This window comes from Lissotriton vulgaris, chromosome 10, assembly GCF_964263255.1.
Source record: "Lissotriton vulgaris chromosome 10, aLisVul1.2, whole genome shotgun sequence".
Lineage (NCBI taxonomy): Eukaryota > Metazoa > Chordata > Amphibia > Caudata > Salamandridae > Lissotriton > Lissotriton vulgaris.
This window is the reverse complement of record NC_141698.1, coordinates 721,470,996-721,490,677: the sequence shown is the minus strand read 5'-3', so window position 1 is coordinate 721,490,677 and position 19,682 is coordinate 721,470,996. Positions and strand designations below refer to the sequence as shown.

Genomic DNA, 19,682 nt, shown 5'->3' with positions numbered 1-19,682 from the left:
GAGCGAGCGCCTCTTCCGACCTGAATTTTGAACAGGCCAAGCAACTCTCCTCGTCGTGGTCTGGAGACAGACATGTGTTGCACACAGGGTGCACGTCTGAGAGAGGGTACTTCGCGTTACAGACTGGGCAACGTTTAAACGGGCTCTGGAATTCCATCGTCGATGTCAATCTTCGATCGGGCCTAAATGCCTTTACGCTGGACTACGAAATCCATCAGCCACTTGGGAGTGCAGATCACTAGAACCCCGGGGGAGTTTTTTCAGGCTAACTGTCCCTCTTTACTGTCCTCAATACACAGAGACTTAGACTTATAGGGCCGCCTGTTTAGCTCTTGGATTGGCAGGATCAATACCTTTAAAATTAATGCACTTCCATGCTTTCTCTATATGTTCAGGCTCTCCCGATTTGGCTTGATAAAAGATACCTTAATCAAATACAACATCTATTGGGTTTTATTTGCGGGAGAGGGGCACGCTCCCAGGGTGTCTAAGAGGCTTTTGACACAGAGCAGAGGGGTTGGGGCGCGGGTAGGTGGGATGGCGCTGCCCGATTTTTCTCTATTTATGCAGCCTCACAGGAGAGGATTGTGGTAGAATGGTCCATGACTGAATCACAAAAGAACTGGACACATTCATCATATCATTGCTTGTAAACCAATGTAGGACTTGGTGTGGCTGGATAGAAAGCTTAGGGCACCAAATTAATTTCTCAGCACACCAGTAGCCTCCACCCTCTGGGTATAGGATACCTATGTAGTAGCCCAATATTTGGCAACATAGCTCTCACCATATCCGTGTACCCCTATTCATTACAATAAAGACTTTACCATCCCTTTGGAGGGCACTGCCTTCAAAGCATGACAGGGTTGGGCCGCAGAATGCTTGTTGAAATGACACGCCTAAAACGTTCCTCCAATGCAAGACCGACTTTGGTCTCTCCAAAAGAGACCCCTTACAATATGCACAACTGGAGCATTGGAATATTAACAAGGGTATTCGTCAGAGGGCAACACAGGATAGGGTACACTGGAAATCCCGTCCCCTAAACTATTTCTAATAATACCATATCTTTCTTGCCTGGGAGGCTCCCTGAATTTGGCAACGTAATAAGGAATGGGAACGGCCTTAGATATTCCGAGAGCACCATAACAGTGGAAGCAGCTGAGTAGGGCTATCAATTCATCATATCAGTCTGATGTAGCGAGAGAGATTCACTAAAAAATTTGGTTCAGCTTGCACTACGCCCCTTCCAGCTTGCACATAATGTTTCCAAATAAGGATCCCAAATGCTGGAGAGGTTGCAGAGCCAGAGGCAAAGATATTCATATTGGGTGCGAGTGCCCTCTGGCCCGCCCCTTTTAGACACCTAGCAATAGCTTTTCACTGGAAAAAGAGGGAGACCTCAGCAATCTCTCAGGTTCATAACAGATTCTGGTCAAGGACAATTGATTAACAACATGAATGGCACTCCACTTGGCTTCACAACTAAATGGAAGCCATTGTACGCCGTTATGTGTAAGGGGGTCATTTACCAGGCAGATCTAATGTTTTTGTAAACATAAAATGCATAGTAAAAAGATGTACACACAAATGGATTGATGTTCATTTCCCCAGTCTGCATTTGCACCTTTAACACACAAACCATCACGTTTCTACAGAGAGCAGCTTCAGGTGGCTAGTTAGCTCATTAGTCATATAGGTTATTTTCCTAATTTACTCATCAATGGCGGCCACGTCTTTCCAGTTCTAGTCTGTTTGATCCTCTTCTTTTGCTAGGAAGCCTATATACGGAGCTTTATCCAAACCTGTCAATACACAGCCACTTACATGATGTGCCTTGTTAAATCTGTTCAGATAAATGGGAGGTTTTTTTTCTTACAGTTCTATATAGCGCAAACCGAAGATGTCAGGTATTAGAGAGCTTTACATGGGCACCAGTTTCGTTACAGGTGGAATTTTCTTTTTGTTATGCATCATCCTTTGAGAAATTCCAGTTCACCATAACTTCCAATTTGCCTTAATTCCACCCATTTGTAGCAACTGCTTCCCAATTCCAATCAACTGCTTCCCAATACCAATCACTGGGGATCTGTGAATTTAATTTTGGAGTATGTAAAGTTTTTTGTGAATAAATCCCAAAATGTTTCGGAACAGAAAGGGTGCTGTATGTGTGGGATGTCCTTTCAATAGCAGTGGTCAGTTAGTATCAAAATCCATAGTGATACAAGATAAGCAGGGAAGTAATGCTCTTTCCAAGGGATTAGAGAATAGGCTGAACAATACTAAGACCGCTGTATGATACAGCAGCCAGGTATTGGACTAACTAGATGTGTCCGTAACAATGGACTGCCCACAGCACACTGCATCAATGTAATAGCATACAGTGAACAGTCAAACTAGAAGTTGTAAAGCATTCGAAAATTAATACACGGTCTACAGGTCGGCCATTTCCCAAACTTCGGTTGCCTCTTACATGTGTGCAAGTACAGCTGCAGGCACACCATTTTATAAAATAGACAACTCTGCTGTTACCTCAGGCCAATAAATGTAACCTGCTTCATCTTCAACAGCTCCAAACCCCTTTTATTTTCAGATTCTTGGCACTGATCATTAACTAAAGCACAATAAACAGCATGTTGGCCAATTAAACACTATTGTAATACTAATAATACTGTACACTGTAAATACCGGTGGATGTGGTCTTTCCAGGGCAATGTTCTGGTGTTTGCTGACCCAGCATAGTTTTTGGTCTCGTAGTATGTTCTGCACAATCAGTTTGGGAAAATGGGCACCTGTAAAATCAATCACCAAATGTAAATTAAAGGCACACAAAACAAAAGAACACAAATGATCAGGTGCAAAATTTCTCACAGATGAATTCTGGTTAGACTAAATGTACTAAACTGGTCTAAATATTCTAAGACATAAGGTTCAGAGGCATGTCAAAGTGTTCTTGATCAAAATCATACATATACCTTTTTATCTACATACAATGTAAGATACACATGATAGATGTTCGCACATGTGCGCCTTTAGCAGCAACAGGGATAGTACTGTCATGTCCACATTAGTCTACAATGTACTTGGAGCCCTTGAGGTGGGAGGGCTAGAGCAGAAGTGACCATGTAATTTTTTCCCATTTTTTTATTTCATGGTTTTCTTAAGAAATCCAAAACATTTCACAAAGTTTGGAGTAAAGAAGTCACATGCAGGAAGTTAATGTGGATAAATTAAGCCTCCTGTGACTGCAGTGCAAATTTTGAGAGCGAAGCTGCTCCGAGATGAGCGTCTTCAAATTTTCCAGACATTTTAGGTAACTCATTCATGTATTGCACAGGGGGGAGAATAATTTATAAACGCCCCATCTGGTTGTCCAGCCAGGCAAGAAAATTGCAGATATCAGCCTAATATTTTCTTTTTTTAAAGGCAGGAGTACATCTAAATATATGTCCATTGTAATTTCTTCTGGTGTCAGAAACTTTACCTGGTGAATAATTATTGGGCGCTACAACAGATTCCCTCAGACCAACCAAATGATGCGGTTATTCCTTCTTCTCTAGGCAGAGTCCGCCCCATGATATCCACCAATTAGTAAAAAAATTAATTCATTTTAGAACTCCCACTATAATATGAAATACCACAGTGCAGCTAAAGGAAACAGCCCTGAAGAACTTTTTTGCCTTCATTGAATGCGCCACAAGGACAGTTGAGAAGGAACCGGACCAAAGGTCAATGCTTGGGAGAAACACTCATAGTTGAGAAGAAACCAAATTGCCCTTTAAGATTACTCTAAGATAGAGTTTGGGTACTGGTTCCTGTCTGAGGACACTGAAGCCACCAGGACTCAGATCTTTTAAAGATTATCTCACATTCAGGAACTCACCATGGAAAGTCTGACAATAAATCAGAACTAAAGGGCAAAGCTATTTGTTAATTTTAGATTGAGCAGGACAAGCAAGTACCCACAGCAAGAAGTAGGACGTCAAGCAGATCTCTGTTAATCACAACACATGATATTCTTCTTTCGTTGTGGAATGTGAGTCTAACCAGAAAGAAAGGCTGCTCTGCATTCTACTAGACTCCTACAGACCACTGCATGTCCTTGTCAACTAAAGGTCAGCACACCATCATTGAATAGCAACAACCCAATCAGGCATTTAAGAACATATTCTATTTACCATGATTATTTTTACGGATTTAGTAAAGCTCTAGTGCCTGCATACAATATCCAGTTGGCAGGTAAAACTTTAACTTAGAATTCAGTTTCACAGCAGCTTTAATTTAGGTCAGGACAGGAGGCGAGGATTGTGCTAATTCTCACTTCGCTTTATTACAAATTTCAGAACAGCACCCATTTTCTAAAGTAAACAAGGAAAGAAAACTACTATTACCAGAAACCCTAGGGAAACTTGTCAAATCCATCTTCTAATCCACACAACTGGTGCCAATATCGCCCATCTTATATTTCCAGGGCTCCTTCTTTCTTCACTGCTGCAGCCCAGTTGTGTTGTTTTCTTGCTCTCTGCGATGATCTTTTTGAATTGTGGTATATGAGTGCAGTTTGTCGGCTAATCTTTTCCCCTAACCGATCCCCTTAACCGCTGTGCATCCGCCTCGGCGCACCTAACGCAACTTTCGATCAAACATGGAAGGGTGCAGCCCGCCGCCCATTAGGGGGCACGGCAAGTCTCGACTGCTCAGCGGCATGCGTTTCCTCACAATGCTGTCATCAATGCTGGGGCCTGCAGTCTGGCCGATCCGACTCTGACTGGTACGCCCCCTGGTGTTCTGTATTTTCCCAATATCACCTTATGACGCCCCCCTGGGGTCTATGTTCCTCCTCTTCGTGATGCCCTGCAGGGTCAGTATTTGCAAGGCAGTGTAGGCCGGTTGAGACTCCTTTGCAGGCAGTTCTTGTCCCCAGTGACCCATGGGGTGATGGGTGTCCCTTGGACTTGCGCCCATCTATTGTGAGCCTCTGGCCACCCATAACCTCTGGACTTACTCCCAGAACCATATTTACACGCCCTACGTGTCCCAAATTTAGGCTCGACTTGTACCCCATGGCCTTCCCTGGGCCTCTTATAGTGGACTGGTGCCCCAGTCTTGGTGCTATACACAGCACTATGCACCATGGAATGTGATGATAATTACCAGTAGGAAGACACCTTGTCCTTTCCCCAATGGGCCAACAAATTTTCTACGCTGTTGACACCTCGACTTAGAAGGCTGTCTATACAGCCAAGGAGCCCCTTGAGCAACCTTCTCAGAAAAAAACGTGCACGAGTGCAAAAATCCTTCAGTCCCCTCCACAGGCGCCTTCCAATCCCCCACCCCACCACACTTCCTCCCTCATCGCCCTGAGATGCTCCTTCTGAGGTCCACCCCCTACCCCAAAGAAGCAATTCCCAGAAGGGTTGGGCCACAATACATTTGTGCGCCTTCAGACGGCCTTTCTGGCCCCTGTGCCCTCCCTTGAGGGGTCAGGAGAGCCAGCAGACAACTATCCCGAGCCTTCACTGACAACCTCTCCTGACCAGCCCAGTCCACATGAGTCCCATGGGGAGTCAGAGGAGGATGCGGGCAATTTCAGGCCCTGGCGCTTTTACTCAGAACCGGCTCACAAACACGAAGGAAATTTACACATGCTTGACCCAGATGATATTATCCAACCCAGGTCCACCGATTGGGTTCCACTGGATAAGGTTGCGAGGTATGTGGCAGCATGTCTACGGGCAGAGTGCCCTCGACCCTCACTTGAGTATAAAGTTACCCTTACCCAGGACATCGATCCCAAGATGCCTACCTTTTAATCAAAATTCATCAAAGACCCTAAGAAGGGTAGTGACCGCTCTTGGAGGTCACGCCAAAAAAAGCTTCTTGACGCAATAGGCCACATGACTAAGACCTTGGTCATGGCGGAAGAGGCTAAGACATCTGGTTCGTCATTCCACCAGAGTCCTCTCAGGATAGGCACAGCAATCAAATGTAATTATGGAAAAAGCAAATTGCACGCTCTACACCGAGTGTTGCCGCACTTTACTTATTAAGATCGATCCCAATCTGGGCGGTCAAGCCTCCGAGGAGGCAGGTCCAGTGGGCCGAAGGGGATTGTTTGGAGACCCATTTGTGAAGGAGTTAGGCATGTTTGTGGTGACCTTCAAGTCACTTGATAAGGCCCAGACAAACATCAGGTGCTTTTTAATCCAAGGGTTTTCCAAGTGGCTGGTCGTGGTAGGGATCACATGACTTGCCGGTCCCTACCCTACATTGACTCACAGAGGACAGGGCTCCGTACATGGATAGTGGCAAAATAAAACTCGCTACACAAACTTTTACCCCCCAGAGAGGTCAGCGATTCACCAGACAAGTCAGCTTTAAATGGCAGGCTGGCAATGGTAAGTGCACTTTCTTCTGCCCAGAACAGGGTAGGGAGGCTGGCATTGCTTTTCCCAGCGCGTTTTCCATTACATCAGATGCATGGGTGTGGCAAACGGTACAGGGGTTCAAGGCCTCGTCCGATTTGCTTCAACCAGCAAGCCGCTGAGCTCATAGATAGGGAGGTAGAGGAATTCTTTTAAACAAGCATTTGCAATGCAATAGGTCTCGCATTCAGGCGAGTTTGAGCTATTGGCATTGTGAATGACAAGGACTTATTTATGTTTTGGGGTTTCAAACATAAATAAGAGGTATTATTTACAATACTAATAGCTTAAACTCTCACAAATGCGAAACCTATTGTATTGCAATAAAGGGCCTTCTCGAACGCTTATTAGATTGAAAATATCAGATGAAGAGATAGGCCTGCGACGTCTTCAAAGTAGTGATAAATAGTGCACTGAAGAAGATGTGTAAGTATTGTAAATTACACAGACACAAAGTGTGAAGTGAGAGTTACATATGATCCGAGTTATAAACACTAACAAAGCGATCCAACACCTTTCGCACTGTGATTACACTGTTGTGGCTCAGGAAGAAGAGCGGGCGGAGTAATTTCCTGCCCTCTCTCTGATTTGAGTGTGCAATGTGGCATTGTGTAATGTCATTACTGTCTTTGGCCTAATAAAAAACACTCCAGCTGTAGTAGGGCCCTGGCTTCACCTCATGGTGCAGGGCGGGTTGTGCTTTATGGCAGGCATGGAGGGAGGAAGAAGTGGTCTCGGTTGCAGCAGGTGGTGGTATTAGCGGTGGCGGTAGTATTGGTGGTGTTGGTAATAAAACAATCCGTCAGGTGGCTTTAGTGCAGATGACATGTAACACAGATGTGCTGTTGACAAGATAATGCAGGGTTAAAATGCCTGAAAGCAGACGCCTGTGTTACGGGGCAGCTGTGCTGCTTAAAAAACACACAGGCGGTTTCAGCTGAAGCAGCGAATGTACGCCCTGCAGTAAGAGAAACTCAAAGTAAATAGTGCTTACAGACTAAATAACAGGCCCTGTAAAACATCCGAAGTAAAGGGGCCAGTCGCCATGGCAGGGTGCAAATGAAGAAAAGGCCGTACTAAGGAGGGACTAACAAGCTTATTAACGAATCCGAAGGCAGCATTTACGAAAGACAATGACACAAACTAACGAAAAATATGGGAGGAGTGTGGGCGCTACTTCTCTCCCATACTCTACTACAGCAGTCTCTCATAGTCAACAGTGCATGCACGCTGCCGCTAGGCTTGACCTAAAGGGGGCCATTTAAATCTAAGAGAATTCAACAAGTGGCTGGTATACCGCCACTTCAAGATGGAAGGTATCTACCTTCTCCGAGATGTCATTCTGCCCAAGGAATGGATGGCGCACCTAGATCAGAAGAATGCCCATCTAACTACTCCGGTCTTCCCACCTCACTGCCGGTTTCTCCAGTTAGTCTGGCGCGCCCAGACATTCAAGTTTACCACTATTCCCTTCGGGCTGCCGTCTGCTCTGTGGTGTTTTACGAAGGTACTCGAAACAGCAACATAGTTCCTTTGGGCCCAAGGGGAAAGACTCATCTTCTATTTGGACGTCATTTTGCTACTGACCCAATGTCCCCAAAGGCTGATCCAGCAGCTCCGGACAGCAGCAAACCTCTTGCAGGCAGTGGGCTTCGTGCTCAAAGAAAATAAGTTGCTCTTGTCGCAAACAACTTTGCTAGGGTTTGTGAAAGACTCTACCATGTCCACCCTCAGCACTCTGCCACAAAAGATGGTGCATATTTGGCACAAACTGCGCCAGACCTTGGTAACGCCCAAAACGCCGCTCAGGCAGATTGCAAGCCTGGTGGGTCTGCTGTCTTTATCCATTCGGGTGATCTTTCCTGGCACTCTGCTCTACAGGGCACTCCAGAGCTTCAAGGCCAATCATCTGCGCAAGGGTATTACTTAATCCCAGCCAGTCCCACTATCAGACGAAGCGGAAGAATAAATCGATTGATGGCCTGCCACATGGAGACCTGGAATGTGAGTGCGATCGTTGGATCGACCCCCGACTTGGTGGTGCAGTTTGATGCAAGCCAGTCCAGTTGAGGCGCTAGGTGTGGGGAATTTTACACAGGAGGAAGTTAGTCACCACACAAACATATTTTTCATACCAACTATTTAGAGTTCCTAGCAGATTTGTTGGCCAAAGACAGGATTCAATCCTGTGGTCTCCTGAAGATGGACAACGTATCTGCGGTGCGTTATAATAATCACCATGGGGGTGCCAGATCCAGAGAGTGCTGGCAGCCTAGGCGAAGCACTTTTGCCTGGAGAATCATGTGTCCGTGACACTGGAGTGCCTTTCGGGTCAGTTAAATCAGGTGGTGGATTGGCGCTCTCACAACTTTCACAATGCAAATCTGTGGAAACTGGAGCCGCAGGTCTTCCTGTAATTCTCGGACATGCGAGGCCCATTCTCGATAGACCTTTTGCACCGCGGCTCGACCACCAGCTGCCCCGATTCTTCAGCTGGAAGCCGAACCCTCAGGCAGTCACAACGGACACATTTCTCCAGGACTGGTCCCAGGAGAAAGGATAAGTATTTCCTCCTGTTCAATGTCAGCCCAGAATGCACCAGAAGGCCGAGGTGGTCTTAGTGACACCCATGTGGAGATCTTACGTGTGGCTTCTGGATTTTCTTGAAATGTCCTGGGATTCTCTAATCCGACTCCCCCCCTCTATCCTCAGATTCTGCTGAGTCTGGATTTCACACCACACAGGTTGGTGACGGAAGGTTCCCGGCAGCTGATGGCCTGACGGATTGCAGGATACGATGGATGCTGGCGGGCTTTCGTGACATGCTGTGTTCCTCCTCTCTAAGGCCTGGGTGGATAGCATAACCATACGCTACTGGCTAGTCTGTACACGATTGCTGTGTTTGGCTTTGCAACATGGTGTGTATCCCTTGGGCGCAGGTGCTGTCCATAATCTGGATTTTTTTGTCCATTTTGGCTGAGGAAGAGCTGGCCTATGGTCTATTAATGCTTTCAGGTCCGCCATATCAACAGGGCACACTCCAGTTGATGGCAGCCCAAAGGAAGAACATCCTTTTGTATGCTGCTTAGGGAGGGGAGAAGAGTCTACCTCCCCCCCAAAACCTCATTATTCAGAGTTGTGGGGCATAAATCAGGTCCTTAACCTTTTTCTATCCTGGCAAGCGAAAAAGTTTTTATCACGGAAGTAATTGTCGGCTAAGTTAGCAATGTATCTTTGCCTTGCATCATGCAAGCGGGTGTCAGATATGAGAGTCCTGGACCTTTCAGGCAGAGTGTTTTCCCCAGGTGGGGAGTTATTTAAGGTAAGTAGACAAAACACGTCTAATACCGTGTAACTTCCTACACAGCCTTTACAGATGTACCCTAACTGTGTGTGTGGTCCAGTGCCTTAAGGCATATCAAGATATGACAGTGAAGGCTCGCCCTCCCTGTGAAAGACAACGTCTCATTGCCTTAAGAAAACCAAAGCAGTGTCTTTCCCCACTATAGTCCGCCGGGTGCAGTGGGTTCTGCAGGAGGCCAGTATTGATACCAAAATGCTTGGAGCACATACAGCGAGAGGGGCGATGGCCTCTGAAGCATTTGCCTTGGAGCTCCCTTGGTGAACATAAAGCATGATTGGTCCTCGGACTCCACCTTTAAGAGGTTGTATTTTAGACAGGTGCTGGATGTTGCACAGTTGGTGGCGAGTAAACTTTAAACTAGCATAATCCTTGCCTCTGATCCGGACACAGAATGAAAATGTGCTTACCTATAGTGAAGATAATGTTTAAATTCTATTAAGAACACAGACGCGAGGATTAGCCCACCCAGTGGTTAATTTGAACACTGGCCCTCCCAATTTGGCATTAAGTAATGCTTTTATGTTCAACGTTATGAAATATACAAGCAATGTCATTATGTGGTTCTGTTGAAACACATGTTTGGCAGGTTCATATGTTATTTATGGCATTTAGTGTTCTAATACTAACAGAGGTCTTGACACTGACTAACTAGTTCAGAATGATCATTTACGAGTTTCCTCTCTGCCTGAGAAATAATATATTGAAACAAGATGCAGGATGTCTCCAATTGAGTGTGATTCGTGTGAAGAAAAAGGGAGCCCTGGAGTTAGAAGACAGACTATATTGGCACCAGTTGCGTGGATTAGAAGATGGACATCCCATGGTTCCCTAGGGTTTCGGGGAACAGTAGTTTTCTTTCCGTGTTGACTTCAGAAAACTGCTGCTGTTTTGACATTTTTAACAAAGTGAGAATTAGCATAATCCTCGCCCATGTGTCCTTAATTGAAAATAAACTTACCTTAAATATAGATAGGTACATTTTCATTCTTGCCCAGTACCCTACAATTTTCGAGAAAAATTCCAGTTTACAAAATGGAGACTTTGCAAGAGAGTGCTATAGTCCCACCAAACGCTATCCTCCTCCACACTTTCTTCATGGCCCAAATGTGAGACAGTGAATGTGGTCAATCTACTTGGGTGCAATCTTCTGTAATATTAGTTGTTAGTTTACTACATTAGCTTCTCTCTTTATATTTGCTTATGCCCACGGTATTTGAATCTCAGAGTTGCAAACAATATTTATGGCTGTAGTTTGTCTAATTTTAGTGCGTAGTCAACTGCACAGGCTTATGAGGGTGGAACTAACTTGGCAGCAAGAAAGGATTCCTTGCTACTACCAGCGACAGTTAGGGCCCAATTCAGATCCGGTTAGGAAATCTTCCAGATCTAATCGGTTTGGAAATGGGTCCCGACCAACTCGGATCGGAATAGTCCAACCGACCGAGTAGGATGCATCCGGATGCTTCCAGATACAATTTGGTTAGACTCCCACTGACTTCAATGGGAGACTGTGTTCCTAACCACATCGTAATCGGGCCCTCGGTCAGGAAGACATGTTTCCGATCTGATTCGGAAGGAGCAAATGCAGCTAGTAGGCCTTCCTATCTGCATCGTAATCGGGCCCTAGGTGGGAATGCGTTCCTAACCGAATCGGAATCGGGCCCTAAATAGAAAGGATAAATTGTACTATGCAGTCTTTAAGCTAAAATTGCTACAGCTAACACAAACTTTGACTTAATCTGTCATACTGAGTGCTTACATTCCTTTTGATTCTTAATTGTCTTTATATCATCAACAGATTTGAACATTACCCTAAAGGTAAGCTATGTTTTGCGTAATTAGCTTTGACACCAACCCGTTTCACTCAAGATGCCAAATATTAGTGTACTGCATATTATTTGAGCTGTAATTTGGAATAGATCATTTGCTCAATTCAACAGAAAGCGAAAAATCGAGAAAGAACTGTAAATATATCATAGAAGGTGACCCTTTATGTTCAAAAATATTGAGCCTCTTATGGCAACTGGCGTACGTTCCCATGTGGATAATTCTGCAACTTTTTTTTTTTTTAGTAGAATCAGGAAGTACACTTTTTTTGCAGTCTGTCTATGCTCTTCCCAGATTTCACATCACAGGTTTGTGTTTGGGTTTCTAGAGTATGCTATGCTCTGGACAAGATGCGAGATTTACTTTCAAGTTGGCTTTCTGTGATTATTGAAATGCAAAATATCATTGAATTAAATGACACCCAGTTTGATATAATTGTTTGCAAAAGATGGTAGATCAGTGGTTTCGTAAAACTTTGTCTTCTGTGAATCCCCAGTGAATAACTACTGAAAGTTGGGAATCCCTGAATAAGTGAATTTTACAATTTGAATGCCAAAACAGTGAACACACAAAAAAAAACAACAACAAAAAACAAGCATATATAGCAAACCAATTTACAAACTATGAAGTACATTATTACACAAACAAAAAAGTAAACATAGTTGATATTTGAATTTATTGGCGAGGTTGGAACTTTTAAAAATTTGGTTTGCCTTCTCTTTTTTTCGCTCCTAATGCATGTTCTTTTTGTTGGCACGTACCAGTGCTTCAATTGAAGTCACCAATCTACTAAATTGAGTTTGATGTACTTACACTACTTTAACAATATCGAGCATACAATACCGGCTTATTTTGCAAACCGCAATTTTTAATTTCTTTACATTTACAGACCCTTTAGAAATTTTCAATTTTGCTTTATGTTTATATACTTCATTAATATCATTACATTTTCTAAACCTCCTTCCCAGGTTAAACAAGCATTTGCAATGCAATAGGTCTCACATTTACGAGAGTTTGACCAATTGGCATTGTAAATGACAATGGGTTTCATTTAGGTTTCAAAAACCAAAACACGGAGCATGCTGGGTTTTGTAGTTCCACATTTCTTGTAAGTATGGATCTCCAAATTCCACAGGCTCACAGGTGTTGGCTAAAAGACCGGGACTGGGTGGAAGTCATTGACTTGTTGACCTCTTATAGAGTAAGTGCTCGTTTCATTGCACAATAAAAATATATTTTAACCAGAATACTACTATTTGAGGTCACACATTATAAGTCTGGTCCCGCCTATAGAACAAGAGAGTGATATTTTCTGACATACTGAGGGGTTGGGCAGAGTCAATTACCAATTACAATTCGACTGACATATGACCGACACTGCCATTCCCCACCACGTGGCCTGTGAATTACTCTGTCCAGCCCCATAAGCCTAGAAGCCTCATTCATTTGTCTGGGTGTTAAACAGAGCACACGTCTAACCCTCAACGTTCACGTTGCTAAATCCAGCGTCAAATTCTCACTGCACACAGAGACTGATTTGAACCACACAATAAGTTATGAAAAGCACATAACTAGGACGCATGCAAAGTACTTTATGCCTATCGTTTTTTGTCGCACTTCCTGTTGGTTGCACTGATTTTCATATTTCACAAAATTTCTCTAACAAAGAGTTCCAGAGGTAGGCAGCCTTAACAAAACAAGAGCACCAACACGGTGGCAACTGCAGAAATGTAGGTCAGAGAGGAAGCAAAGGAAGCAGATTGCCTCTGCAAGGTTAGGGTCGTTGAATTGTAGGGCTTGGAACCTACTGCACATATCGGAGACCTGTGAGCGAAGCTCTAGATGCAATGGACGGCGATTTAAACTGACACCTGACTTCAGCTGGAAGCCCAAGGAGACATGAGTTTTGGGGCAAACGAAAGTGCTTAGAGCTTTTGCCTCAAAGTAAACAAGCATTTGCAATGCAATAGGTCTCGCATTAGGAAAGTTTGAGCTTTTGGTATTGTAAATGACAAATTTTTTCTTTATGTTTTTGTTTTTGAAAATAGCGAAATTAATAGCTTTGTCATTTACAATGCCAATAGTTGTAACTTTCGCAAATGTGAAACCCTTTAGCATTTGCAATGCAATATGTGTTGTATTTACGTGGCTTTCATGTATTAATATTACAAATAACAATGGCTTTTAATTTTTTTTCAATAATTAACACTTAAATAAAAGTTATTGTAATTTATAATGGCAATAGCTTAAAGTTTTGTAAATAACTTTTGTGAAGATTATGTTCAGTGTATTTTATTGTGACGAAAATCCAAGAACAGAAGTGAAATATTAACATATTTTTGTTACATTTGTAATAAAGCTTGAAACATTGAGAGAACATATTTGAACCAGGTGATGTTGAATGGTTGCATAGATTGATGCTGTGGTGGCGCCGAGTGATGTTGTGATGGCGAACGAGTGATGCTGTGGCGTTCAGTGATGCTGTGGTAGTGCGGAGTGATGCTGTATGCTATGTTTTGTTTTGCTATCCTATGTTTTGTTATGCTATGCTATGTTTTGCTATCCTATGCTTTGAATTGTTATGCAATGCTATGCTGTGTTTTGTTATGCTATGCTATGCTTTGCTATGCTATGCTGCGTTTTATTATGCTATGCTTTGCTATACTATGCTATGTTTTGTTATGCTATGTTTTGTTATGCTATGTTTTGTTATGTTATGCTATGTTTTGCTATGCTATTATATGTTTTGTTTTGCTATGCTGTTTTGTTGAGCTATGCTACGTTTTGTTGTATTTTGCTATGTTTTGTTATGCAATGTGTTATATTGTGTTATGCTATGTTTTGTTATGCTATGCTAAGCTTTGTTTTGTCATGCTATGCTAAGCTTTGTTTTGTTACGTATGCTATGTTTTGTTGTGTTTTGTTATGCTATGCTTTGTTGTGTTTTGCTGTTTTGCTATGCTATGCTTTGTTTTATGTTATGTTATGTTATGTTATGCTATGCTGTTTTGTTTTTCTGGACCAGGGTCAGCGGACTCGATAATTCTCTCGCCTCGGTGCCCACTCTGATCAGCGATCACACTCGGCAACTCTGGGCATTAGCTTGCCTCATCTTCACTAACGGCCCCACCAGACCGCCGGGGATGCCTGGTCTCACCCTGGAGATACCCATTAAGGGACCATCTCTCAGGGAAGCCAGGAAGGGTTTCGCAGCGGTCGAAGCGCCTTGGGACCCTCCGGGTAAGTAGTGCGCTATATAAATGCCTATACATTTACATTTACATTACATTACATATGCTATGTTTTGTTCTGCTATGTTTTGTTATGCTATGCTTTGCTATACTATGCTTTGTTATGCCATGCTATGTTTTGTTATGCTATGTTTTGTTAAGCTATGTTTTGCTGTGTTTTATTATGCTATGCTTTGTTTTGCTATACTATACTGGACCTTACTGGTGGACATTGAAGCTGAACGTGACGCAGTCCGACCAGCCGATCACCGATTGCAGAGGAGGAAGGGGAGCAGCGCGGAAGACGCCAAGGACGCGGACCGTCTCCTCCGCTACAGCTGCCGAGGTCAGCAGCCTCTGCCGCTACAGTGTCCCCTGCTACAGCCCAACCGCCCCCCTGATACGAACTCTGGGTAGAATAAAGTGCGGCCGGTCGGCAAAAACTGAGCGGGCGGGGCCGAATGTGAAGAGTCTCAGCCCTGCAAAGCGCTCTGATCAGCTAGACTCGGCTAGATTCCCCGGACCAACTGAGATAAAATAAAAGGAGTACAGCTCTTTCTTTTGGCGGCGGAAGCCACGTGTTTCAAGTGTTAAACCACAAAGAAACCGACCCCCCCCCAGAGGGCCCCGGAGTGCCTCAAACTATCTAAGGCAGCGACAGCGGCAGGAGCCGCGTGTTGCCTCCAACAGGGGAGGTCGAAAGGACATTGTCAGCTCCTGTCCCAGTGCCAGCGCCAGTGCCAGTTCCTGCCCCCCCCCCACCCTCCTAATCTACCAGCAATGCCAGGAGCCAGGAGCCGAGCCAGGAGTGGCATGGGGCAGCCGGCAGCTTGCAGCCGATGGAGAGCAATAAGCTTAACGCGGTAAGCAGTGGGAGGTGGTGGATGGTTTGCGGCGTGAGGCAGCTTGGGGGGCAGCTTTACCACTAAGTAGAGCCTCCCCGGCATTGATGCTCTGGAGCCTTGGATCATAACGGAGTGTGGGGCTTTGAGTGTTGTGGGGTTCGACCCCTCATCAGGCCCCCCTTACCCGTGACGATCAGCATTTACTGCCTCGCAACTGCTTTAGCCGCTTAGCCGCTTGACAGCCCCCGTCTGAACGAATACAGCCTGAAACCAAGAAAAGTAATCTGGCAAACCAGCTCACACAAGCAAACAAGGAAAGCAAATACTCCCTACTATCTCCTCCTCCTACGGAGACTTACATCGTGATTGAGAGCAGGTAGGGTAAAGGAGGTGAAAGATGAGAGGAGAATCGTGCCAAGTCTCCGCTACCAGATTCATGAAGGTAGCGAAAACAGAGTGATGAGATCGGGAAGAGTGAGACATTCCCCCATTAGGAAAATTAAGATTGATAAGCAGAACAACAAGAAAACAAAAACAAGGTGCAAATCAAGAAGGCAGCGATATCAAACAAAAAAGCCCTCTAATATCACCAACAATGACAATGCTCAGAAATACAGAGGAAGGTACTAAAAGAAAGCCAGCTCCGAGCGATAGACTGCTATTTCTCAAAGACCCCGGAGCAGCGATTTACTCCACAACAGCGGAGATCCCCGGCCTTATGACTCCGCTAGCCCCCCAGCCACTATCCCCAATACGGAAGGGAAAACCAAAGGAACAAAAAAAAGCGGGGCTTAAGTCAAACTGTTCCATTAAACAATGGCTACTGCAAAAACCCAGCAAAGAATGCCGGCAGATATGATGGAGTTGACCAACAACACCAGCGCAATTATGACACACAAAGAGGATAATTGCCCGAGTTTGGCAATTCCTCATACCGACATGCCAAAAAAGGAGGGTTGTATATATAATATCAATGACGAAAGTCTTGAACAAATGAATTATTTGAATCAAACAACAAGATCAATAATCTTGGATCAAAGGGCACTAAGCTTCAGGGAAAAATCCCAATCTCCAATTCCAACCTGTAAATCACCCCAAGGAGATCAAACATAGTCTACCCCAAAGCCAATAACAAATAATACAAGAACAACAAGACGTCAGATAGTCGCTCAGGTCCATCAGGTAGACCAAGACGGCCACAAAGGCACTGTCCCTCCTCGTCTTATGGGAAAAACGTCAAAAATTTCACCAATACCCAAAGAAAACTTGCAAATATTGGCTACTGAATCACTTTTTCAAAAGGGCAGAAGTCACAATGCTACCATCCCAAACAAAACGGCATCCCAGGAAAATAAAGTAATTCATAGAAATTCAAATAAAAATCATAGCAGGGAGCTTGATAATAATAGTTTTCAGCTAAATCACGACCTACAACAAAAACCAATCCAAGAATTGAAACTGCAGTCACAAAAAGGTGAGACAGCTCTTAACCAACGTGCTTTCTCGGAGACATCGAAATCATTATTGAATACATTAAAAACCACAATATCTGCGTTTAAGATGCAAAGTGACAAAATGGACATTCAAATAGAACTTATGAACATTATAGCAACACAAATTGCAGGGATCAATACCAAATAGGAAAAAATGAATAATATGATCACAAGAGTCCAGACAAAATACTCCACCCAGTGTGCATGTAGTCCAATAATAGACAAATTAAGTCTTTTCCCTACACCCCTTGAACAAATAATACTAACAAATACATCTATATTGGGTGAGACGGAACAAAAAAAGAAAGAAGGAGAACCAACACAAATTAAAAAAATTAATTCCCAAGTGCTCTCAACTCAAGACTCTCGCAAGGAGGACGAAATAGGCAATGAGGAAAGAACAAATAATAACGATCCTAAAATAACACGAAAACAAAAAAAACGTGGCAGGAAAGCATGTAACATAATGTTCATGCAATCAGAGCAGCTAACAGCAAAGACCTATCCAATGTTCAATTTACCAAAAACGGGTAACATAACCTCAGTCTCCGCTATTTCTCCAGTCGACCTAACGGCAAGTATCACCGACTCTGAATTGGCAGACAAGAAGATTCAAGTTGACAGAAAGGGAGAAAACAAATATAGGCCAAAGGGAAATAAAAAGGCAACCCGGGCAGGGATCTCTGTCGGAAAACAACAAACAACTATACTCAAGGTCGTCACAGAACAGAACAAAATCAATAAATGCTTTGACACCATCAAAGAAGACAGGAGGATTCAACAGCACCTAGGCCCCATGACCAACAGTCTAACATCCGCGAACTTCACCGAGGCAAAAAGGGCAGGGTCACAAAGTTGCTAATAACCAAAGTCAACATAAAAAAATAAAAAACGGATCCTTGCCTTACTGATCATTCTGAAAAAGGATGGATTGAGCTAACAAAAGTTAACCATAAGCACGAAACAATAAAACACAATGGTTCAGCACCCCACACAGTACATAGTAAATATAATTATCAAATCAATAATATCTTGTAATTATGATGTATCATTAAACTTGGTTTTTAATTGTAAATAGTTTTGTATAATATGTGTATTTTGTATATTTGTTTGTTGTAGCCCTGAAGAAGTCCTTCGGACGAAACGCGTTGGCTACGCTTTGTATGAAGACTTTGAATAAAAACAAGAAAGAAAACCTTAAGGCTTACTGAATTGATTCCCTCATATTATTGATTTGATAATTTTTGTTACTGTGTACTGTGTGGGGTGCTGAACCATTGTGTTTTATTGTAAAAGTGTCTTTGGGCATTGCCCTTGGAAATCTAGGGTTATGTGGCTTCAGGTTTCTGGCACACACAAAAATAACTAGACCACAAAACATTGGACGAGTGCAGTAATTTTTTGCCCTATACCCCTGTTCTAGTAGTGTTAATAAGCACGAAACAATAATCACGGGGCCTCAAAAGTACAGCGATTGCACGATAGACAGTCGCATAGAGAAACCCCCTGAGGCCAATGCGCTTGACCTTGCTGAATCCTCAACATTGCCCGAACAGCGGAGGATCTCCCAACAGAAGCTGGAAGCGGTGTTTGCCCAAAAAATACGGTGCCGGAGGCAGAATTAGCCCTCAGTGCAGGATATAGGGTGGACGACCTACAGGCTACAAGTCCCTCCATGGACGACAAGATTCAACATCTAAAAATAAAAGAAGAAATAGAAGAAGACAAAAAGCAAATTATAGTGGAAAACAAGAGTTGAAAACAAGTCAGACGACCCAACTTTTCATTCAGGACACTGCCACGATCCAACCAAACGACAACTATTGCTAATTCCCGAATAGGACTCAAAAGGGAATCACGATATATTAAACAGGGGGAACATACTGAAATTAACAGCAAATATCCCTCAGTTAAAATACTTGACCTCAACACATTTATTGGCAGTGGAATTTATAAGAATGGATCATCAAAAAAATAAGGAGCAAACATTAACATGGCTGACGGAAGAGGATGCTCAGCAAATTATGAATGCAAATGCCCAATTTGAAGCTTGGGGAATTAAATTGTTACACGTATCACCATTACGCTATCCTGGCCCTTTAAATAACACCCTTAATTCCAGCAAAGGCAAGGGCCTAAAAGGCAAGGATACCTCGCAGCCCAACCAAACAATCCTTAAAAATGCAATTGGTAGCAGCCTCTCGACAAAATTGAACAAGCATTTACAATGCAATGGTCTCGGCATCATTAAAGGTAGAGCTATTGGCATTGCTTATGACTTTTTTTTTAATCATCAATAAATGGCATTGTCAATTACATTGCCAATAGCTTCGCCTCGGTTCTGGGATTGGTGGGTGGCTGGTATTTTTGGCATTCTTTAGAGGTCGGTTATCTCGCAGAGTGGCCTGTACGTTTGGAGTAGACCAATGCATTTAGAGATAATTATAACTCCTTGTTTTGCAAAGCACTATATACCACACGTGTGCTGTTTTCTAAGC

At 43.5% G+C, this 19,682-nt stretch overlaps 1 protein-coding gene across 2 annotated transcripts in view; it reads right to left on the bottom strand.

Annotated features, from left to right (window-relative positions):
* The window catches only part of ZNF438 (zinc finger protein 438), a 107,503-nt gene that overhangs the window by 53,089 nt on the left and 34,732 nt on the right, over positions 1–19,682 (bottom strand). For both annotated transcript variants that reach the window (XM_086941559.1, XM_086941558.1), the window contains exon 3: positions 2,689–2,792. In XM_086941559.1, coding sequence (XP_086797685.1) covers positions 2,689–2,740 — 52 coding nt within the window. In that variant the 5' untranslated portion in view covers positions 2,741–2,792. The remainder of the gene's footprint in view (positions 1–2,688; positions 2,793–19,682) is intronic.